Below are 23,832 nucleotides of genomic sequence, written 5' to 3' on the forward strand. Positions count from 1 at the left end.
ATGGCTTTTGGGTACTTTATACACCACTGCATGCAACAAGTCACAACAAAAGTTTAAGCTGTTGCAAGTAACTCCACAAATGATCCTTTTAACATTGTTAAGCTGTCTCTGTTTGCAAATTCATATTCAAACGCTAATATGTTGCATCCTGTGTTCTGACAATGACACCCGAAGTCTGTTCCTGATGTCCACTCGACTCCGCCATTTTGTTTTGATTGCTGTCACTGCAGAACATCCCGCTTCACAAAGAGGAGGTTGGAAATGAAAGCAGGGTTTTCAGTGCTCTAGTGGCGATCTCAGGATATTCAGCCTCGAGTTTAATCCAAAACACCAGCAGAGTTGTGACCGAGACAAAGCGTCTTGACATGTCAAGAGGCACAGGTGGATGAAATTGCGAGAGAATTCGGTCATCTTTCAAAATAAAACTTCCTTCAGACTCTGATAATCAATAAAACGGAAATAATATAATATTTATTCTTCCTGTGCGGCCGGTACCGGTGGTTGGGGACCACTGCTCTAAACTAAAGCTAACCTCAGTTACTATAAACAATGATTCAATTATCAGTGAGGTTATGTCGGCCATATGATTAACATGCAGTAGATTCAGACTAAATCATCATGATGGGCCTTAATGTTGCCACCTGTCCTGTAAAATGCATCTATCAGCTGTTTTTGATTTTTATTACGTTCTGCTGTCCCATTGGCCAGAACCATATACTTTTTCCTTTCTATAAGTTCACTTGAGACTGTTGTATTCATTTTGCTTTTAAGTTCTGAACAAAAAAAGAGAAAACACTCAGTACTTTTCATTTATTGAAGTCACAGGAGTATACAAAAATATACTTGACCATGTGGTCATTTCATAATAAGGTTATTTATGTCTCAAAATGACGTAAAAAATACAGATGAAAATACAGAAATTTAAAAAAATACAGAAATACACTGCATTATAACTTTACAGTAATATGCTGTTAAGTCATTTCACGGTATGAATACTGTAGAATTACAGGACATTGCTGGCAGCACTTTACTGTTATTTAACAGAGAAATTGTAGTGTAGGAATGTTTCTTTTATATTTATATTGAATGAGAGGACTACAGATGTTTGTTCCTCATAGTGAGAATTAAGCCTCCAGAGAGGCAGATACAAAGATTCATCACTTTACTTTGCAGCTCTGCAGAACGTTTAAGCCTCTTTAAGCTCATTGTTTTGGTTTAGGACACATTCACGGTTTGGTTCGGTGTCCCCACTCTCGTCAACAAGCAGCTGTTTTGAGCTGACACACCAATACAAATCCACTGAGCGCTGCCTGCTCGGCACCAAATAACGGACAGAAAGTGGAGCGGTCAGTGTCTAAAGCAGGATTCTCAAACTCGCCCGCAAAGGGCCGGTTGTAAATGTAACTACTCGTAACATATTGTTAAATAACTGTCTGCATTCACAGTTTAAAGTAGTCTTCAATGTGCTCACAATACATATCCATGTCAAATGTACAGTAACCAGTCAAAGAGCTGATTCTAACTGTTTAAGTGTCTCATAATTTTGACTTTCTATTTCATCATTTTGACTGTCAATCTCATAATTTTGACTTTCTATCTCAGAATTATGACTTTCTATCATAGTTATGACTTTCTATCTAATAACTTCGACTTTATATCTCATAATTTCGACTATGGGGATATTTTTATTATTATTAGTCTAACTTAAAAATTAAAAAATTAAAAGAAATAAAAAATGATTTTTTTTTTAAACTTTTTTTTTGCTGGCGGATTCGCGGGCCACATAAAATGATTAGGGCCGGGAGTTTGAGACCCCTGTCTTAAGACCGTTGAGAGTTGAGCCAAATTCTGACAAGTTGAACCCGACTGAGTCTTAAATGGCCTGCAAACATTCGATTAGTGTGAAATAAGCAACACAGCCTCATGTTGCACATTTGTTTACGTCCCAGGCGATTTGTCTTTTAGGTGACGTCCATATGTACAATACTGCTTTCAACAAGGATGGTGATTGACAGGTGGGACAAAACATGTGTCGAGGCCAAGGTGCTGTATGTTTACTGTATGTATGTGCTGTATAAAACAATAATACAGTATGGGTGGTGATAATGATATGCTAGCTGCTAGCAAAGAGAAGCAGGATCAATAATCTTTTCTTGTAGTAGAATATGATTATTAGCCTAGCTTACGTAGCTTTAGCATCTATATATACTGTATATATAGGCCTACTACTATAACGATTTAATGTGTATCACTTCCTGCCATTTCAAATGATGAAAAAAAAATGCTGCTGTTCAGAAATGTAACTCTGTGTTTCCAGATGCTGGTTCCAGCTGTGGTCTTCATCACTCTGGGGAAATGTAACTGTTGTTGGAATGAGAGCTTAATGGTAAGGGACTTATTAAACCATCACACTCAAAATCCACAGGAGGTATATGCTAAGCTAAGTCTGCATCAAACACTCCAGGAGTAATGACACTGATGCTCAGCTGATGCTTAGCAGCATCCTCATTTCCCATGCTGCTCTCTAAACATATAAAAATACTTATACATTTCTGTTTGCTGCACACAGATCAAAATCACATCTTTCACGAATTGTAACTCTTAGTGTCCCCATTTTACTGCCATTTTGTTGTTTCTTTCTCACCACTTGGAGAATAATACTGAACAGTTGTCATTAAGCCAGACAACACTGTGTCCTTATGAGGTGGAATGTTAATGCTAATCAACTATAATAATTCTACAAGGGTCCCATTGTTACTCAAATCTCAACAAAGTAAGCTTGGCTCACACCATTCAAGCCACATGCACAGCTGCTGTTATGTGTGTGTGTGTGTCTATAGCAGTCTCTGTATCTGATCTATTAAACACATAAATGAAACCGTTAACATTTATACAGACAGGCATTCACACATACAGTCACAAAGGCATGCCAACACGTTCATGTTCTTCTATATAATCACTTTGTGTGTCTGTGTTGCTCTCCAGATGTGCGGGTCAGTGTTGGCAGCTGTGGTCGGCCTGGTGGGGTCTGGTTACTGTTTCGTCATATCAGGACTTGCCTTGGTGCAGGGTCCCCAGTGCTTCACTCCTTATGGATGGACGTACCCATTTGCAGACCAGGGGGGCAGGTAGAGAGATGCTGTGTGTGTGCGTGGGTGTTGGGGCATGGGGGGTTTATAAACAGAGAAGAATGTGTGTATACATGTCCTTAACTTTATATTTCACTGGTAAACAGAATGAACTGACTACAAACAACTGTAAAAATGTACAGTTTTACCCGTTGCCTTTTGTGGTAAATGTGACTAGGTGCCCTAATCTGGAAAACAATGGACTTTGCCTCCACTTTTTTTGTTAATTTCGTAAATGAGGACACCTTGTCATGTGTCGACTTATGTCATCAATGTATACTTAGAGACAACTCTCCCCCTTAGTATTTCAGTATTTTAAGAATGTGGTGCAGCACTCACAATGAGTTGTAACCAATGCAAAAAATATATAAAATATAAATGTAGTAAATGCTGTCCGTGATTGATCTTTCTCTCTCTGTGTCCCAGGTATCTCTTACAACCAGAGACGTGGTCACGGTGTCTTCAGCCGGTTCACATCGTGGAGTGGAACGTGACTCTGCTGTGTGTGTTGCTGGGCCTGGCTGTGCTTGAGTTCATCATCTGTCTGTTACAGCTGGGAAATGGTTTAGTCAACGCCATCTGCCGGCCCTGTTGCTACAAGCAGGAGTATAGTCTGAACGCGTAGATCAACACACACGTGTATGTAGACTCACCTGCTGAGACACAAGTGCCTGTGCACCCATAAACAAATCACACACGCAATATGTATGCACAGATACAGGACGTTAATGGACACACATGGAAGCGGAAGTCTGCACACACTGCACCATGTGTGCGAGTACAATTCAACCTTACTTAGACACACCTACAGTATCATGGACTTCTGACGGCCACGTCAGTGTAATCACTATATTTTCAAGCTTTTGATTTGCCCTTTTAGAGTGGCAAAAATCACGAGGCAGTCATTGATTATGATTATGATGATGAGCTTTTCTGGTGCAGAAGTCTCAACATTTCAAAGGCAACAGGTTATTAGTACATAATAATGTAGATATGTGTGTGAGCGTGTGTCCTGAATACTCCATAGAAAATACAGTAAACTTAAATAATAAAGACAAAGTAGACAATGATAACGACAATAATATCAATAATATTATTTAGTATGTTGTCCTATCCTACATGGGATAGGTTTCACTGAAGTAAGTAGCAGTGTGTGAAACTTTCATTTGCTTTTTTAAAGAAGAAGATACAAAAACAACTGTTCTCAAACTTGAGTGACAACTGTTCACTTCATGAAATTTACATTCTTAATTTCAAGGTTGCTCACTTTCTTTGTTATCATTATTGGCGGTATACTTTCTGTACCTTCAGAAACCCAATAACTACATTAACGTTTTTATTGCTTAAACAGATGATATTACACTTCAAACCAATGATATTAAACTAGTGTACTTAAGATGGCAGCCACATATGAGATAAGCTCTTGTGTCATTGGTGTTGCAAGGAGAGAAGCACATTTCCATTATTTGGTTGTTTATCCGCATCTTGGCTGACATGATTATCTGGATGCACCAGGAAGTGGTTGTTGTTGTTCCAACATTTATACACTGTTGGATCACTTAAGGATTACGAGCAGATTTTTATGTTTGTACATTTGTTTTAATTTTCAGAGCATTTTGTTGTAAATTGTTTTCTTTACGTCTTTCAGAAGCTAGATCAGTGTAAACAGACATTTTATATATGTTTTAGTGACATATTTTTTATAATGTTTGTTTGTTTGTGCCGCCTTTAATAAAAAAATGTCTATTTCCATTTTAAGTATCCAGTGAGTCATTAAGTTGAGGCTGATCTTTGTCCACAAAAACAGGTTCTCTTTTCATAATTGGCATATATATATATATATATCCTGTGTGTGTATATGTGTATGCATGCTTGACTCCCCTGCTGCACCTCCTCCAAACTGTTACTGGAAACAAAATGTTTCCATTAACTTATCTGGAGAAGGGGCCTTGCACAAATGCAATATTAGCTTACATTTAACAGTGTGTGTGTGTGTGTGTGTGTGTGTGTGTGTGTTTAAAGTGTCCTGGAGTTTCCAGAGTTGCCCGTTATTGATCGATGTCAGGACACAGACTGAGTAACTGTGGCCTCAGACCCTGCAGTCAAGTCCATCACAAGACATTTTTCAATTCTTTATCACACGGTGGCTGTGGGGAGAGTATTTTTTACTTTTTATGTCCATGTCACATTGTGAAAAAACTACTGCGCTTTAAACCTTAAAACAATGACAAACCAGTTTTGGTAGCAGAATTCATTGACCTTAATTGTCTTTAGGGGTAGGTGAAAGTACTTCAAATTAGTTTTAATTCAATTACTTAGCTTGGTTAGACTGATTTTGTGGATTAGGACAAACGCAAATCGAAACAACGGAATCAGATTTTTCTGTATCATTTTCAACCTTGCAGTTAATATTGGACAGCAGTAGTGACTGGATCAAAAGTCTGTGTTTTCATCACTGGCAAAAATCTTGCTTAGTCATGTGTACATGACTAAGCAAGATTTTTGGCTGCATTTCCACAAGCACGGAAAATATAACTGACTGTGGTACAGATCTGGCTTTCTATATTCTGACAAATATGAGATATTCTGCATAATGTCTGATGTAAATGTAAGTTAAATCTGATCTCTTCGTGGTTGTGCCATCAAATGTGGACATTGCAAAGAATAGCATGTTCTGTTCTTATGCAAATGTAACCTTTTGATCAAAAAGTCTGTCAGGGAACGCCCTCCCTTATCTCTGTGATGGGTTGGCTCAAACCCTGTCTGTTGGTCAGTGACCCCTCTGCCCTGCTTGGCTGTTCCCACCAGTCAGCTTAGGTAGTATAAAGACACACAGAGGGTCTAAAGCCTCTCAGACAGACTGACTTACAGCTGTCAGGTGTCTGCACTGCTTGTCTTCATCATTATCATCCTCTGGATCGCTCAACAGAATTAAAGAGTCATCGTCCTCCTTGGGCAGGTTATCAGTGGTAGTGCCAGCGCTATATCTTCAAAATGCAGCGACTGGGGTTAAGGGGAGTGTTGTTGCTGTGTTGTGCAGCAGTATGTGCGTCTGGGATGAGGAGAGAGTACTTCCTCAAGATAGAGGAAGTGTCTTGGAACTATGCCCCAAGTGGGATGAACATCATTCAAAACCGCACACTGCAAGAGGATGAGTGAGTACAAACTTAGTACATTGTCTTGATTACGTTGGAAAGATTATGTTGTCTTTCCAATAGCCACTTCACCCCCATACCATGATCTCAATTAAGATGCATGGATGTTTGAGCATTGTCATTTTTTGACCCACACTGCTCAACAATTTAACCTTCAATGTCAAGTATTGCAATATTATTACGACAATCTTCACTGTTGTGTGAAAACCTTGTATCTCGAAAGAAGGCAACTTTTAAAGACATGACAAATAGCCTTACTTTAACACTTATTCCATCTCTTCATCAAAGAAAAATTCAGTGTCACCACGTGTAGTGCAGAGTTTCCTTTGGAGAGTGATTCTTTATATTTGATGTGCTTTCTGTGCAAAATGCATTTTACATGTTTACTTTTACCCATTTAACCAATTACTTATGTTTCATGTGAACTATTTATTTTGTAATTTTTAACCTCTCTGCTCAGCATGCTTTAAAAAAAAAGAAGAAGAAGAAGAAGAAACCGCAGTAATGAATTGTGTTCCACAATTAATACATTTATCGAAATAATCTAAATAATAAGACCGTTTGTGGTTAAAATCATGTCCGATCATGAGCAGTGTTTGTGGGTAAAAAAGGTATATTGTACATGCTCACTCACTGTCATACTGTCACGACTTACTGGGAAACTTGATTAGATCAGAGCCATCGTTAATGTTATGAGTTACACCTCTGCTTTCCCTAAAATCACAAATCAAAATGTCTGATGTGAAAAGGCCCTAAAATTTTTAGCCAATCACAGGTTTTTGTAATATTTTAACTGCAACCCATAATAATCCTCGTTCTCTGTCTCTGTAGAGAAGCCTCCGTCTTTTTAAAGAAAGGCCCCCAGCGCATTGGCTCCGTCTACAAGAAGGCTGTGTATAAGCAGTACAGCGACGCCACCTACAGGACAGAGGTGGTGAAGGCGGAGTGGCTGGGCTACCTGGGACCCCTGTTGATGGCCGAGGAGGGAGACACAGTGACCGTCCACCTGAATAACACGGCAAACAGACCTTACAGCATCCACTCACATGGACTGAACTACAGCAAGGGCAATGAGGGTGAGGCATTAATGAATCGATGGGCAGCCTTAACAGGCTGATATATGTGTGACTCTGTGTGCTTGTATCTTCAGGAGCCCTTTACCCAGACGGTACTGGTCCAGAGCTGAAGCGTGATGACTCAGTGGCTCCTGGTACAACAGTGACATATGAGTGGAACCTCCCAGAGAGCCACAGCCCAACATTAGAGGACAGCAACTGCCTGACCAGATTCTACCACTCCCACGTTAACCCACCAAAAGACATCAACTCAGGACTGATGGGACCCCTCATTGTCTGTAAGAGAGGTACTGGAACCTTTTTTAACTTATCTGGTGACGGAACTTAAGTACATTTATTTAACTGATGTAATATTTTCAGGTACTTCTGCTTTAGTTTTAATTTTCTGCTTCTATATCGGCTACTTCCACTCCATTCCATTTCAGAGGGAAATGTTGTACTTTCTGTACTTTCTGTGGTTTATTCTGAAGGGGAAACCTACTTTAAGGCCCAAACAACGTTTCCCTCATTTAACTTCTTACTATCAACTTATCAATTTTTGAGCCAATCGTTTCACCACAAATTAAACTATCAAAAATATTGCTGGATTCTTGTCAAATCTGTGAGATCAGCTGTGGCAATACCAAAAAGCAGCATCCAAAATAGTAAGAAGTTAATTGAGAAAATAGTTGTGTAGGGGCACTACTTACTGTAGGTTTCCCCTTCAGTACATTAATGCATGTTATCCTAAAATGTCCTCTCTCCACTCCTCTGTAGGAACCCTGGACCTGCATGGAGACAGCTCAGGAGACTATCTTTACGCTCTGCTCTTCATGGTGTCAGATGAGAACTTCAGCTGGTACCTGGACGACAACATCAGGACGCACATTACAAATCCTGCCAGTGGCCTGAAGGAGGATGAAGATTTCATTGAGAGCAACAAAATGCACGGTGAGTGGTAGTATCCAGGTACACATACGCATACTCATATGCATACACATACAAATACCTTTAACTCTGATTTAATTGCAGGTATAAATGGTTTTCTGTATGGTAACCTGCCTGGACTGAGCATGTGCCAAGGCAAGAAGATCCACTGGCATATGATTGGCTTAGGCAATGAGGTAAATATTGTATTTTTAATATCATCATCATCATCATCATTATTATTACTGTTGTTAATAGTTGTATTATTATTGTATAGTATTATTGTACTATTACTATTATTAATGGTATTGTTATTATTATTATTATTATTATTACTCCCACGAATCAGAATATTGTTCTAGTTGCATGTGTCATATTTAAAAAAAAAGTCTTAATTGAGGCACATAACCAACCAAAGTTCAAAATATGCAACTAGCCCTTTAATCCTTTAATTTTTCATTTTCATATTTTCCACGAAGATCATGCGATCGGTCGCGTGTGTGTGCGCATGTGTGTACACCCTTAAGTGAGTGAGTGAGTGAGTGAGAGAGTGAGTGTGTGAGTGAGTGTGTGAGAGAGTGAGTGTGTGAGTGAGTGAGTGTGTGAGTGAGTGAGTGAGTGAGTGAGTGAGTGTGTGAGTGAGTGAGTGAGTGAGTGAGTGTGTGTGTGTGAGTGAGTGAGTGAGTGAGTGAGTGTGTGAGTGAGTGAGTGAGTGAGTGTGTGAGTGAGTGAGTGAGTGAGTGTGTGAGTGAGTGAGTGAGTGAGTGAGTGTGTGAGTGAGTGAGTGAGTGAGTGAGTGAGTGTGTGAGTGAGTGAGTGAGTGAGTCTGTGAGTGAGTGTGTGAGTGAGTGAGTGAGTGAGTGAGTGTGTGAGTGAGTGAGTGAGTGAGTGTGTGAGTGAGTGTGTGAGTGAGTGAGTGAGTCTGTGAGTGTGTGAGTGAGTGAGTGAGTGTGTGAGTGAGTGAGTCTGTGAGTGAGTGAGTCTGTGAGTGAGTGAGTGAGTGAGTCTGTGAGTGAGTGAGTGTGTGAGTGAGTGAGTGAGTCTGTGAGTGAGTGAGTGAGTGAGTGAGTGTGTGAGTGAGTGAGTGAGTGTGCGCCTCTGTGTCTCCCCTCGGCTAATCTTGCATTCTGCTGCAGCAAACATAATGATATTTTTGGGTGCCCATGGCTGCATGCTCAAGAGCCTCTCGTGGTTGTGATGACTCACACTGTCTACAAACAACTTTCACAACTATTTTATACGGCCATTGGCTGCCTGCTGGCTCGTCACTCACTGCTCTCAACCATTTTGGGGTGTTTTCATTCAATCACACAATACAGCAGTGGTCGTAGCAGACCCGTCTTGCCGAGATCTGCTTTCTACTGAGTGAACCTTTTGTAGTTATTGTCTGATTTGTCTTTTTGAGCACATTTAGAAGAAGCTCAAGCTTTGTCTGACTGGGCCTATATTGACAATATGTTAACGTATACTAACAATACCAAGTACCTGTAATAGGACTCACATTTATTGTCTGAGTGCATGCAGTTCTAGTTCTCATTTTGTTGGTGAAAGTCTGAACAGTAACCGTCACATTTACAATTGCATCTGGCCTCTGTTGACAGTTTGTTGAAAAAACTAAATTTGTGAACATGTGTTACTTTTTTGCAGGGCTGCTAAACTGGACTCACAATAGCCCACATCATGTCTTGGTGTTAGCAGCAAGCACCTGGTCTTAACCCAGTTTAAATCTATTTTATCTGCAACAGGTGGACATGCATTCAGTTCATTTCCATGGCCAGATCCTGACCACTCAGAACCACCACACAGACATAATCAGTCTTTTCCCCGGCTCCAGCACTACAGCTGAAATGGTAGCTGACAACCCTGGACACTGGCTGCTGACGTGCACTGTCAATGACCATTTGATGGGTGAGCCGACTTCCTTAATTCTTAATTTGATTCAAGCAAGTCCTTTTGTCACCCAGTTGGATAATGAACAAATTTGTTTAGTATTTCTTTGTGAGTTTTTGTTTTGTGGTTTTGTCCAGCTGGAATGCAGGCTCTGTTTGAGATCAAGAAGTGTTTCCCCATCGTCCACAAGGCCCGGCCACACGGTGAGCTCAGACCGTTCTTCATTGCTGCTGAAGAGGAAGTCTGGGACTACGCTCCTACGCCGCCTACTGATGGGTTGGTTGCTGCACACACACACACACACACACACACACACACACACACACACACCCGCGCGCACGCACACACACACACACACACACGCACGCACGCACGCACGCACGCACGCACACACACACACACACACACACACACACACACTCTCACAGAAATTGTCCAGGCTAATCTTCATGATTCTGTAAGAGACCTGCTAATAATTTGTATTGTGTGTTTGTGTGTGTGTGTGTTTGTGTAGTGAAGCAGATATGTTTGTAACTAGAAGTCAAAACCGTATTGGAAGCCGCTATAAGAAGGTTCGCTATGTGGAATACACGGACATTACCTTCACAACAAAGATGCTACGCAGCCCAGTGGAGCTACACCTTGGAATTCTGGGTAATCCAGGCTGGGCAGGGGTTGGTTGCACTTTTTTTCCAGAGTCAGCGATGCTCTGGAGGCACAAATAAACTCAAATTAGTACAGCCAAACATGCTTATTACTCAATGAAAAATGCTATATATCGATAGTATGGTATGTAACGAAGTATATTATATGTCTTGCTCCACTTTCCGGTTAAAACTTTCCATACAACATTGGACTGTTTCATCATTGACTAATCTGCAGATTACTTTTTCATTTTTTATTCATCACAACTTCCCAAACATTTTCAAATTGCTTGTTTAGTCCAACCAACTGTCCCAAACAAACAAAGATATTTGGGTTACAACTAAAAACAGCTTTAAAAAAAAATTCTTCTGACCTTCTATAGCTTTGTTATTGTTGAAGGAGGTCTTTGTTCATATTTTGGACAGACTTCGTCAGATCACTTCAACAACAGTTTGCCAGTTCCAACACTAATGTTTGAAATATGTCGGCAGGATTTTGTTAACATGATGAGATATCTCCCAACATAGTGTCATCTAATGGTCCTTTGTCCTAAATGTGTGCTTGTGTGTCCATTTGTGTCCATCCATGTCTCCAGGTCCTGTGCTGCGAGCTGAAGAGAAGGACACTATCAAGGTGGTGTTTAAGAACAAAGCCAGCCGGCCTTACAGTATACAGCCTCATGGTGTTCAGTACAGTATAGAACAGGATGGGACGCTCTATCACAATGAACTGGAAGGTTAATACAAGCACATGCACTCACACTGTTATCAATGTACTAGATTATACTTTAGACACTTTCTTATCTTGTTTTATGTCTCCGTCTTTCCTGCCCTACACTTCTTCTCCTCCTCAGAGTCCCATACAGCAAAGAAACTGCGGGAGTTGAAGAGGGAACCAAGTGAGCTAAAAGCTGGAATATTACAGTGCCAGTCTAAGTTAGCATGCATTAACATCATTATAATATTCCTCTTTCTTTTAATACATTTAGGAGTGGTGACCCCTCCCCCAGCTGCTCTAGTCAGACCTGGAACGTTGCACAGCTATGAATGGACGGTGCCATTGGGTGCTGGTCCAGTCCAAGGGGAGGCTGACTGTCTGACCTATCTGTACTACTCTGGAGTGGACCCTGTTAAAGACACCCACTCTGGACTGGTTGGACCGCTCCTTATCTGTCGTCCTGGATCACTGAAAAAAGGAATACAAGTAAGAAGAGGGCATCACTAAACTTATGTTTGATCAGGTCACATCCCATTAAATCTGGTGTTTCCAGTTATGATTTGGGGGATATTTGCAGTATATGTGGACCTAAATCTGATACATATCTGGCTTGTGGCAAGAAGGCTGGAGAACAGCTTCAATAGAGGTCTGCCATAGAGGGACACAGAAAACTGAAATGACTGAAATGTATTGATGAAATCACAATTAGACACCTTTCCTCCTGATCCTTCTCTCTTCTCCTCATGTAGAAAAACTATAAAAAAGAGTTCCACCTCATGGCCACTGTGTTTGACGAGAACCTGAGCTGGTATCTGGATGAGAACATTATGTCCCTAACCCCTGCTCCCATAGAGCCTCCTTTTAACAAGGAGGACGATGGCTTTATCGAAAGCAACAAGATGCACGGTGTGTAGGCGACGCACACTCACACACTGATCACTGGCAGCTCAGCTCAGCTTAGCTTTTTCCCTTCATGATTTTATCATTTTTGAGCTAATCACTGTATGTTTTGTTTCTGTGTCTTTCTCTTTTAGCAATCAATGGCTTTGTGTATAGGAACCTCCCAGGCCTGACCATGTGTAAGGGGGATACGGTAACATGGCACGTGTCAGGACTGGGTTCAGAGACGGACATCATCAGCCTTTACTTCCAGGGAAACCGCTTCATCTACCGCCAGAACAGACGAGACACCATCAGCGTCTTCCCTCACATCTCACACACTGTCACTATGGAGCCAGACAGCATGGGTATACATCTCTCTGTCTCTCTCTGTCTCTCTCTCTCTCTCTGTCTCTCTCTCTCTCTCTGTCTCTCTCTCTCTCGCTCTCTGTCTCTCTCTCTCTCTCTCTGTCTCTCTCTCTCTCGCTCTCTGTCTCTCTCTCTCTCTCTGTCTCTCTCTCTCTCGCTCTCTGTCTCTCTCTCTCTCTCTCTGTCTCTCTCTCTCTCGCTCTCTGTCTCTCTCTCACGCACACATGATTGTACTTCTTACTTGTGAGAACCTTCAGTGACATTGTTACAACTTTGTTTTGATCTCACAATTCAAACAGAATGAGAATATAACGTGTGTGTGTGTGTGTGTGTGTGTGTGTGTGTGTGTGTGAGAGACCGAATGATTTCAAACATTGGGTGTCTGGGATAATTATTGAGCCGAACGTGTACATTGTGTATTTCTGTACATATGATGATTGTGTTTGTTTCAGGTCAGTTTGAAGTGGTGTCAGCCACAGTGAACCATTACCGTGGTGGGATGAGAGCCAACTACACGGTAGCGAAGTGCAGCATATTTCAGCGTCAGGGTGAGACTATGTTGCGCTCAAAAACCTACTACATCGCTGCCATGGAGATGGACTGGGACTACTCTCCAAACCGTACCTGGGAGGCTGAGATGTTCCGCGGTCATGAGAAGTACAGTACCACCTGCACACACCAATTTTCTTTTTTCCCCTAAGATGTCAAAGTCATGACCCGACCTACTCTGCCTGTGTATGAGGAGATAGCTTGGTTGGGGTTAGGGTAATATCAGGGTAAGCCAATCAGAGGCAGAGTAGGGCGGGTCATGCCTTCGCCATCGTCAGAAAAAAATATCGTCCCCTGCACATGTACAGCATGAAAACAGTTGCTTACAAATATCTGGACTTCTGCGGACAGTTGGCGGCAAAATTGGCCTCCAAAGATTGATGACAGCGGAAACCATGCACTACCTTAACATGCATGCAGTTTATTTTATTATACAAACATTGTATAAAACTTGAAGGATAAGATAAATGTTGATTCCCTGAATATTTCTTACTGTCCACAAATGTCAGAAAAAGACCAAAACCAGCAATGCAATTGATCTGACTAAGAGGTATTGCCTTTTAAGCTTGATGCGTCTTAGACCTCAAGTTTTGCCCCAAAACTATTAAAAAACCATCAATGAGCCATATTGTTGCTGTTGGTGAGATGTTACTTCAGTACAAACACACATTATTTTTGAGTCAATCCCACACACCGGCATGCAGCTGAGCACCAGACATGGAGTAATCCGTATAAAAATGGTGCCCAACAAGTTCTCTGTGTACTCCTGTTTGAGTAAAGTTTTCTTAAAATTCCCAGCTGTTTTAGAAAATGGAGCCTTTTGAAAATGAGATTATTTATTGGAGACGTGTTTATTAAAGGTCTTGCGAAGGAACCAGAGGGGCTGAGAGATGGACTAACACATTGTTGGTTTTGGTGTTTTCATGGGATTTTTTAACAATAAGAAAAATGTACAGTAGAATACCACCAGTCTTATCCTTTAAATCTAACTTTGCACTTTTATAAAACTTCTCTCCTTACTATTTCATTTAACTCTGCTCAGTTATTTATGTCAAGATGAAATAATATTGTACCTAATGTTTTTTGTTGTCTTTAGTGTTTTGTATCTTTTGATAACCAAACAGCAAAACACAGATTCATGCACAAAGACATTTACATGCAAATGGAAGTGAATGCTTAAACACATCCGCATGAGGTGATTGTACCATAAACACACACAACATTTAATCCTCTGCAAAATAAGCCCGTCTCTCTCCCTCCGCAGCCCTGCTTCTGTCTTCCTGGACCAGCAGGGTGGGTTTATCGGCTCCCGTTACAAGAAGGTGGTCTACCGCCAGTTCACCAATAACAAATTCACCAAGCAAGTGGAAAGAGCAGCTGATATAGAACACCTCGGCATCATGGGTAGGCTCTCAGCCAGGGCAGCAGGAATGCACAAACTGTGATTGTAATATAAAAGCCACAAAAACTATGTATGAAACATCTTGGATTTATGTTCCAGCTGGATTGGTCTTGTAATCACAACACTTTCCCGTCTTCCAGGTCCAATGATTCACGCTGATGTGGGAGACAAGGTGACGGTGGTTTTTAAAAACATGGCGTCCAGGCCTTATTCCATCCACGCCCATGGAGTCAAGACAGAAATCCCGGCAGTTCATCTCACCCAACCAGGTAGTGTGTCTACCTGCTTGCAGACCATCAAGAAATATTGGAATTAATCCCAGAATGCAACATTTTAATTGTAGATTTACTTCATTATTATTGTGTAACAAAGTTACAATTTTCTGAGAATACCAAAAGGACTCTGCAAAGGTCCTTCACTTAGCTCTAATATACTTTTTTCACATAGTATAGGATTCAATACCTAGAAACATGTCTTTCCTAGGTGAGACTTACTCCTACCAGTGGTACGTTACAAAGAATACAGGACCAACCACAGAGCAGGAGGAGTGCTTTGTGTCAGCATACTACTCCACTGCTGATGTTACCAAGGTACGCCACACACACACGCACACACGCGCACACACGCACGCACACGCACACACACGCACACACACACACACACACACACACACACACACACACACACACACACACACACACACACACACACACTTACCTCGCCTCCCTGCCTAACAGGACCTGTACAGCGGTCTGATTGGTCCGTTGGTGATCTGTCGCCGTAGCTGGGGCAGGTGAGTGTCTCTGCATCATTTCATGCAGCATGTACTGTGTGCGTGTGTGTTTTCAAGGTATGATGAGGCAGGAATGAATTTTTGTTCTGCATCACAAAACAATATTATAAAGTATTTTATAGAGTGCTAATTTACAGCTTTATAAACTGTGTTTCTTTCAGGAGTCTTGGTATGAAAAAGCAAGTGGAAGAGTTCGCGCTGCTTTTCCTGGTTTTTGATGAGAATGAAAGTTGGTAAGTGGAGTCTAACCTTAAAACTAACTATGAACTGTTTAGACCTTTAGTAGTTAAGGTGTCTAATTTAAATGCAAAACTGATTTTGTCCCTTTACTTCATGGTATCTAAAAAAATGTTCTTTTGGTTTTATATTCTGAGGTTTTGAAATTGTCTGAAATGTATGCCGCCACCACCATACAATGGAATTGATTGGAATTTCAATTATGGTAATTACCACTGTCAATTTGAAATACTTACTTTCTGTAAACCCTCTCACAGATAATCAGGATAATCCACACACTTTAATAATGTCAACATTTTCCGTTTAGAGAATTTCATCAGTAGATGGTTCAACAGTGAAGTTTATATGCAATTTTATCGGGTCCCACCTCATATCCTTTTATTATTATTATTATTATTATTATTATTATTATTATTAATATTATTATTATTATTATTATTATTCCAGGTATCTGGATGAAAATATCAGGACCTACATCAGGAACCCTCGCACAAACTTGAAGGATGATGAAACCTTTATAGAGAGCAACAAGATGCATGGTGAGATAAAGATAATCTTTATCAAAATAAACGGCATCATTTTGACCGATGGTATTTGTTTTTACTTTCGATGTCGATCGAAATATTCTTCATGTCTTTCCAATATGTTTGTTTGTGTGCTTTTCTGTATATGCAGCCATCAATGGTTATATGTATGGAAATCTGAATGGTCTAAACATGGAGGTGGGTGATAAGGTGTACTGGTACCTGATGGGAATGGGCAATGATGTGGACATACACACCGCACACTGGCATGGGCACAGTGTGGAATATAAGGTATACAAGACAAACAAACTTGCAAGACATGCCTACACAATCACACATTACGCAAACTAATACACACAAATTCCAACTATTTTTTGCTCTTTCTCTCCAGCTGGGTGGAGGTCCTCATCGTACGGATGTGTATGAGCTGTTTCCAGCAACCTTTCAGGTAAAACCTCAAAACATCCTGACGTGGCATCAACTGATTTAATTTGTCTTATTATATTCACAACTTCAAGGGATCAGTGTCGTAAAAGGTTATTGTTCATCATCCATTGGATTGTAAAATATATTAAAATATTATCTTCTCTTAAAACAGGTTACAAAATTCATATAGACACACCAAATAAGGAATACAGATTAACTTAAAATATTTTTTGCTCACTTTTAAAAAAGGAAATCAGGTAAAAGTATTGTTTTAATTGTGCTGCTGCATATATGATATAAGTGTTCCTTTGCCAATCCTACCATCTTTAACAGCAAATATATATATATATATATATATATATATATAGAACTTAAAATGTTAGAACATTTCATTTCAGCCGAGATGAGCTGACATTTTATTTCAGGACCCAATTCATTAAACGCTCTTCATAAACTCATCTTAATGTGAACGGTTACTTGTGCAGATAATTACATCTCAGAATAGACATCACAATTCATAAATAATAAAATGTGCATTTTTAAAATTGTCTATCTGCTTTGATATTTTCCCAAATGACACTGAAGCCTGTAAGAATACTGAAAAAAATAAAGAAAAATGTAAAATGAATGAACAGTTCTATATAACTGTTATGTGTGGCATGTAATGACAGCAGTCGGGCAGCAGGGGGCACTGTAGCCGTAGAGTTGCACTGTGTGCGGAAACTAAAATCATTTGTAACACAAGTGAACATTGTTGTCTTCAGCGATGTAACTCACATAACACATCAGCAGGGGAAACATGTATCCTTTGGAATAACCTTTTGAGTGATTACTGTGAGGTAGGGATGTAGTGTTGCCTTGCGCATGATTTTAGCTGGTGCCCATTGCATCGCAACCAATCATTGTGTTCATACACTCACACACAAACTGCTCAGCTTTATGTCTTTCAGAGCAACACTTAAAAAAACATTTTTATGTTTTAATATTATGTTGTAGGTTATTCCCTAAATACCTGAATAGTCTTTCCAACTTTCCCTAATGAATTTAAGATGGGAGTAACTGACGCTGTTCATTATTAGGGTGATTGGCAACCCAGCAAATACGGCCTATTTAATAGGCTAGTTATGTTGTCGTGGGATTCTTTGTAATAATAGCATCAAAATAGTATTTGTAAAAATAAAAAATTTAGATTTTCTTTCATTCCAACATTATAACTCAAAACCCCTAGTAGGCTGAACAACATTTACTGAAAAAGCATGCAGTACATGTTCTCTAGAGGTCTCATGCTTGGAGGGGTAAAAGAGAAAACTTAGGACTGAAACAAATGTTAGCCTAATGATGTACGGTTAGGTTTCACAAGCATGTACATGAAAGCCACCGGAAACCTGCAATCAGGATATCAAGTTGTTCATACTTTGACACAAGCAAGGGTTCAGTCTGATCCACCAGTGGATTGCAGTAATATCACTTTAATGCATATTTAGCAACATTAGCAGTCTACGACCTGCAAGGCTGCATCTCTACAGCTACAGACCAGTGTGAAGCAGCTCAGATGTCGCTGATGCATGTGTCTGTCTGTAACTGCTGGGCTATGTCTTTTTGATGCAGTGTGATCATCTGACTTTCTACAAACATTATACACAATAACACTTTAAGTGCACCGGAGGGATGCAGGAGTAACACATGCTCGGCTTGACTTGACCAATATGTTTAGATGAAACTAAGGAAGCAATTTAGAAAAGCAACTGACAGTTCCTCTTTTCATCCAGCTGATGTCACTGCGAACTAGGAAATTTGGATCCACCTCTGACTTTTCAAGATGATGCAACTATAAGCCTTTGACCTTGTCAGTGTCCCACAGAGGAACCTTTGAGAGGGGATCCATTAGGAGCAGTTAGTCCGCAAGTACTGATGAGAAATTGAATGGCTCCAATCTCTCATACACATCTGTGTGCCACGTGTCCTGCAAATCCTGTGAGCGGTGTCTATGATTCCTGGAGTCTAGTGTCACAATGAAAGTGCTCGACAAGGCAGTCTAGAATCCTGGAAGTTAATCCCAAAATAGAAGATGCTATGAATCATTTTAGCATGTCCCAGACTCAGATAAAAGCCTCAAATATATTCAAATAAATATGCAGTTTGACAGGCTTGTGAGGAGTCACTTTATTCTGACTTTGCCCCTTTTTCATTGTTCAAAGGGATCTGATATTGTGAGGATCAGCTATCATCACCAAACACACACACATACCAAACACGTAGACGCTCACACACTCACTGAACTGAGAGCAGATCAGTGTCTTAGCAGCCACCTGCAGTGCTCCATTAGCTGACTAGGAAATGGAATTTAAAAGATTCAGACCATGAAATGTGGCCAATAATGCCAGCTCTGATCTAAACCTGTACTGCATCTCAATGATGTGCCAAACTGTTCTGTCATATTCAGCTGGTAAAACTTTGCCTGATACTCGCTCTCACTCGGCTATGGTGACTTTACCCGAGCCATAATATGTTGCTGTTTAAGCCTGCTGAAGGAGACAATTTAAAGCTGCAATTCAGATTTGAAAAGAACAAAATAATAAGTATGAAAGTAATGCTATAGCAACATGCGAGGCTGTGACTTTCAGACAAATGTTACCCAAATAAAACAGGTTTAACCTCTTTACGGTAGCAATGGTAACATATGTTCACAAACACACAGACTGCACTGTCCTACAGGCAAAACAGGTGCATGAATCTAAAGGCAGCTTTAAATACCTGATGCAAACTAACTTTAGGCGGGTGAGAAAAGACAAACAATTTAAGCAGTCAAGTTACATAAAGATCCGATTTTCATTTAACTGTACAATAACTCAGGAACACCATATTCAAGCCAGAGTTGGTCTTGCTCGGGCTCACAGGAAAAATAAATAACAAATCACAAAATAGGAAAAATCCATGGCTTCCTTCACCCCTCTAATCGCATGTCAAGATTGTCAACACTGCTGGTAGAGAGGACAGGGAGTTCATGTGCAAGTGTTCATGAAAGGAAGTGGACCTTGAAATGTCAAAAAACATTTAGAAAGCAAAGTAAACAAGATGTTACAGTTATCCTGTATCTGGGGCCGGATGTGTAAAGACATGTGTAGACATTTGTGAATTTGTGTTCCGAACGTAGTTTCTTAAAAGTAACTGCTTAGTATTGGCTGTGTAATGTATTTGTTTCACTCATCTAGTCAGTGTTTATTTTTTGGGACTGACCCACTTCAGGACATGTTGAACTTGCATGTCTATAACTCATGTAACCTCAGGCCGGGCGTATCTGACGACCCTTGTATGAACTGTAGTTTCATGCCACTGTCAGTAAAAATGGCAAGACTTGCAGAGATAGGTGAGGATTTTGGGCTGCTGCCTGCTAGTGTGTCTGCAGACCCAACAACATCAAAGAGGCTCAAGGCGGTCTCACATGGTCCACCAAAAAAAGTAAGAAAGGTTGAAGCTTTGGCTCTCAATGTTGGTAATCTTTCATCGGAGTTTGCTCAGATTAAAGAGCTCCTCCTCAATCTCCAGCCTTATTTTAGGGAGGCCAGCTCCTCTTAGTGACTCCGCCACAAGGGACTCGCCTTGTTTAGAGGATGATGTACTGTCAACTGCAGTTTGTGTGATGATGGGCAGAGCGATAATTGAGATACAGGGCATCTGATGCTTTTTCTCAGGGGTCTGATGGTGGGTCTTTATATGGATCAGAGGCTGGCCATGCCACAAGGAAGCCAGCTATTAGGATGGCTTTAGCATGGCTGGGGCTGGATGAAGCTCCTGTAGGAGCGGCTCCTTTGAGTGCTTCTTTCAGGCAGACGCCACAGCCTTATGCCTTCTCAGTCCCTCCTTCTAAGCCCTGTATTGAAGAGCTCCAGAAGTGCTGGTTAAACCCGAAATTGTTCTCCCATCACACTGGTGGTATCAGTCATCCAGTGCATTTGTTTTAGGAAGAATTAAATAGAACAAGAGTTCTGAATGTAACTATGGGTCCATGAATTCTGGTTGACCGCCAGAGTTGTCTGTCACTCAGCATCTGGGCAAGAAGATTCTGAAGGAACAGAATGCGTGACGACTCGAGGGTCATCCAGAATTCATTGAACCATAGTTACATTTGTAACTCCCATTTTACTTCAACAATATACAAACATTTAGTCAGTTCTGGATTGTACCTTTAACAGCGGTTCCCAAATTGACCTTTTAAGGTTTCTGTATTCTCATTGTTGTTGTTTTCTTCATTTACCATACTTTGTTATGTTATCTATGTTTTCTTTCTTAATTTACTTGTGTTTGGTTTATTTGGATATTTTTTTCTTGGAGGCAGCTGTGCACTGAGCTCTCAGGGCCACCTAATATACAAAACATATATCCATGTGATCAATTCATCAGTGATCCGTTTGATTGGCAAAATATAGGTACTGCTCCAATCTTCACACATGACCCCCTTGAGTTGTTCCACACATATTAGATCGTATTATAAAAGTGCAGCTTCAAGCAGCCAATAAGTGAAGCTGACTAGCTCTCAATGGGAAAGCGGGATGTGGGCACTGTAATGTGCTTAAACCAATGCATTCAACCCGAGTTACGACCTTTAGTTCAGGCTTAATCAGTACAAACAGCATCATAAACTATGAGAAGCTTTTACCTTTATTGTGGATTAAATGTATGCAATCAGCTCCCATGAGGGCTCATTATGCTGTGGTACATCTGTGCAAGTGCATGTCATCTGTGCTTCTGTTTTTGTGTGTGTAGTTACATTTCATGGAGGTGTCGCTAGAAGGTCTTTTATAGTGGGATGATTTCTGATGCAGCCTGCCAGTATAAGGACCTGAAGAAGCCCTGTTCAAGTGCTGCTGAAACAACTACTTGGGTGTGTATTAGGACTGATACCCTGCGACATCAGCGTGTTGGAAGCAGATGGCCGGTGGTGCCTGCAGTCGTATCTCTCTCCCACACCAGGCTCTCTGGGCAGATTCGACATCAGCTTAATTAATGATTTGATAACTGCAGAGGTGTTAAAAGGAGCATGGAGACCAGCGTGAATTCCAAATTTCTGTGCACCAATCAGAGTTCAGTCAGGATCACTTTATTTCCATGTTCAGTACATCTGGCAGTATGGCTCTGTTCTGCTGTTCTGGGAGCACCCGTCTTTTGCGGATATAGTGTTGAATATGTGTGTTATAGAGAAATATATAAAATTGTAAACCTCTTAAATTTTAAGAATCTTTGAAGTTAAAATAGTTAAAAACATAAACAAGTTAAAATCAGAAGATGGAGAAGATAAATCACCAACATATTACAGTATGCGCAGTATAGGTGCACTACTAAACTTCAAAACTTCAAACAAAACACCCCCAAATTTTACAGTTTCAGTGTCAGAGACCAAGTGAGAAACCCATCGTGATGCTGGTGACAATCATGACGATGATTCACTTCTGAATAGCCTTCCTGCTTCAAACAAAACCCACCCAAAAAACAAAATTGTTCTTGCCATTTTGCACCACGGAAGAATAAAAGATGCTGTTTCCTCCGGCCAGGCTGGAGGAAACATATTCATGCACTTGTTTCTATGGAAACAGAGCAGGTCGGGTGTCAGGGGACAGCGTGTGTGATCCCCGTGGCTCTCACGCTGAATATATAAACCCTGTGAAACACACCACATTACTGCCTTGCTTTGTTGAAAAACATCAAACAGCCACCTGTCAGCAAAATAAATAATATCGGCCAGGTATAAGTTTGGGAAGTCCACGAGTCAATCCATACACCATAGCAGCAGCAGGAGGAGGATGAGCTCTGCACAGTTGTTGTCGGAGGTATTTGTTGAGAGTTAAAAAAGCACAGAACACATGGCCTAACTATAAGCAACTTTGAGTTTGTTCAATACCCATTTCCATTAGGAAATCAGACACCGATGGTGGTGGTGAAGAGGTAAGGAGAGTTAACTGAAGATCTGGATGATGGGACGTGGAGCAGGACTTCTGATGAGCTCAGTGGAAGGAACTTTGGCTCCTGACGTGATGAAGACTGTTGGTGAACGAGGTGGAGGAGGGTTGCGTCCGTTCGCACTTCAATGACAACTGACAGCAGAGAAGAGAACAGTCTTTTATCTAAAGTTTTACGGCAATGATATGATTGGCTTCAGGAACATCTGGTTGATTTAACTAGAGCCGATATTCAGCAGACAGAAAAGAAACCGGAGAGTGAGAGACAGAGAGATTTGTGAATGACTAAGAGTCTCCCTGACTGAACTCCTGCTAAGCTTCATTCAAACATGAATCATGCCTTAGTTGCCAAAATGTAATAAAATAGGCATTATGTTTCTTTCAAGATGTATTTCCTGGTTCAAATTAGTTGTTCAGTTATTATTTTTAGGATCCTAATCACCTATTGATGTAATGTTTGGGACTTACCTTGCTCAAATGTCCACATACTTTCTACATTTCTGTTCACACAGAGTGCTTTGATAACTGAAAGATGATTACAGGTCATATATGAGAGTAATTCCTCTCTCTGTTAGCCACACACCAATATCTGCACATACAGTGGAGAGATGAGTTTTACTTGTACAATAGTTAGTGCCATGTCATTACCATGAGACGACATCTTAAAAGTGCTCCAAATATTGATTGAAGCGGTCTCCCTGTTAGAATTCAATCTTGTTGTTACCCAAAACATTCAAGGAAAAGTGACAGTCGGGGGAATTTTAAATCCAGCTGGAATTCTAAAGCTTGTTTTTTCCCTTTCTTCTTTTTTAAGTGCCAGCTGGTCATCTTGTCTAAAATAAGACCGTTCGAGTGGAGTTTAGCACAAGGACATCTATAAGCTCTGAAGCTTCTATTGTCTGTAGTCAACTCTCCTGGTAACAGAAAAACTGAGAAAAACACCTGTGTGATTGAGTGACCTTGGGTTTGTTTGTCGCTGTCAAACTCTGAAACAATATACTGGGGAATCTGGGGACTTTGCTTCTTAAGACTCAAGTTGTTCAGCAACATTCAGCAGCAGCAGATTAAAACTCCCCGGAGGACATCAACATCTACTGCTGTCAGATGTTCCGTCTGTCTGTCGTCTTTCCTCTAAAAGGCTACACATGTTGTATATTGTTCAGCCAATTTGAAATGCACCGG

General features: G+C 40.7%; 2 protein-coding genes across 2 annotated transcripts in view; both read left to right on the plus strand.

The window, feature by feature from the left end:
- Positions 1–2,001: 2,001 nt before the first annotated feature.
- On the plus strand, positions 2,002–4,880 carry LOC306776070 (transmembrane 4 L6 family member 1-like; the record flags this gene model as incomplete). The annotated part of the gene is made up of 4 exons (XM_079266655.1): positions 2,002–2,043; positions 2,318–2,386; positions 2,986–3,128; positions 3,555–4,880. The coding sequence occupies 4 exons, from the start codon at positions 2,002–2,004 to the stop codon at positions 3,751–3,753; spliced, it is 453 nt and encodes a 150-aa protein (XP_079122781.1). The 3' UTR covers positions 3,754–4,880.
- Positions 4,881–6,122: 1,242 nt separating this feature from the next.
- LOC306776071 (ceruloplasmin-like) overlaps positions 6,123–23,832 on the plus strand; it is a gene marked incomplete at both ends in the record, with an annotated part of 30,350 nt that continues 12,640 nt past the window's right edge. Inside the window, 22 exons of the mRNA XM_079266656.1 lie at positions 6,123–6,283; positions 7,115–7,359; positions 7,434–7,646; positions 8,116–8,289; positions 8,371–8,462; positions 10,011–10,173; positions 10,293–10,431; positions 10,670–10,809; positions 11,396–11,536; positions 11,654–11,698; positions 11,789–12,003; positions 12,267–12,423; positions 12,552–12,764; positions 13,218–13,422; positions 14,579–14,718; positions 14,857–14,985; positions 15,200–15,306; positions 15,454–15,509; positions 15,671–15,742; positions 16,194–16,285; positions 16,422–16,561; positions 16,662–16,718. Coding sequence (XP_079122782.1) covers positions 6,123–6,283; positions 7,115–7,359; positions 7,434–7,646; positions 8,116–8,289; positions 8,371–8,462; positions 10,011–10,173; positions 10,293–10,431; positions 10,670–10,809; positions 11,396–11,536; positions 11,654–11,698; positions 11,789–12,003; positions 12,267–12,423; positions 12,552–12,764; positions 13,218–13,422; positions 14,579–14,718; positions 14,857–14,985; positions 15,200–15,306; positions 15,454–15,509; positions 15,671–15,742; positions 16,194–16,285; positions 16,422–16,561; positions 16,662–16,718 — 3,096 coding nt within the window. The remainder of the gene's footprint in view (positions 6,284–7,114; positions 7,360–7,433; positions 7,647–8,115; positions 8,290–8,370; positions 8,463–10,010; positions 10,174–10,292; positions 10,432–10,669; positions 10,810–11,395; positions 11,537–11,653; positions 11,699–11,788; positions 12,004–12,266; positions 12,424–12,551; positions 12,765–13,217; positions 13,423–14,578; positions 14,719–14,856; positions 14,986–15,199; positions 15,307–15,453; positions 15,510–15,670; positions 15,743–16,193; positions 16,286–16,421; positions 16,562–16,661; positions 16,719–23,832) is intronic.

The sequence above is a fragment of the Melanostigma gelatinosum genome (genome assembly GCF_949748355.1).
Source record: "Melanostigma gelatinosum genome assembly, chromosome: 4".
Taxonomy (NCBI): domain Eukaryota; kingdom Metazoa; phylum Chordata; class Actinopteri; order Perciformes; family Zoarcidae; genus Melanostigma; species Melanostigma gelatinosum.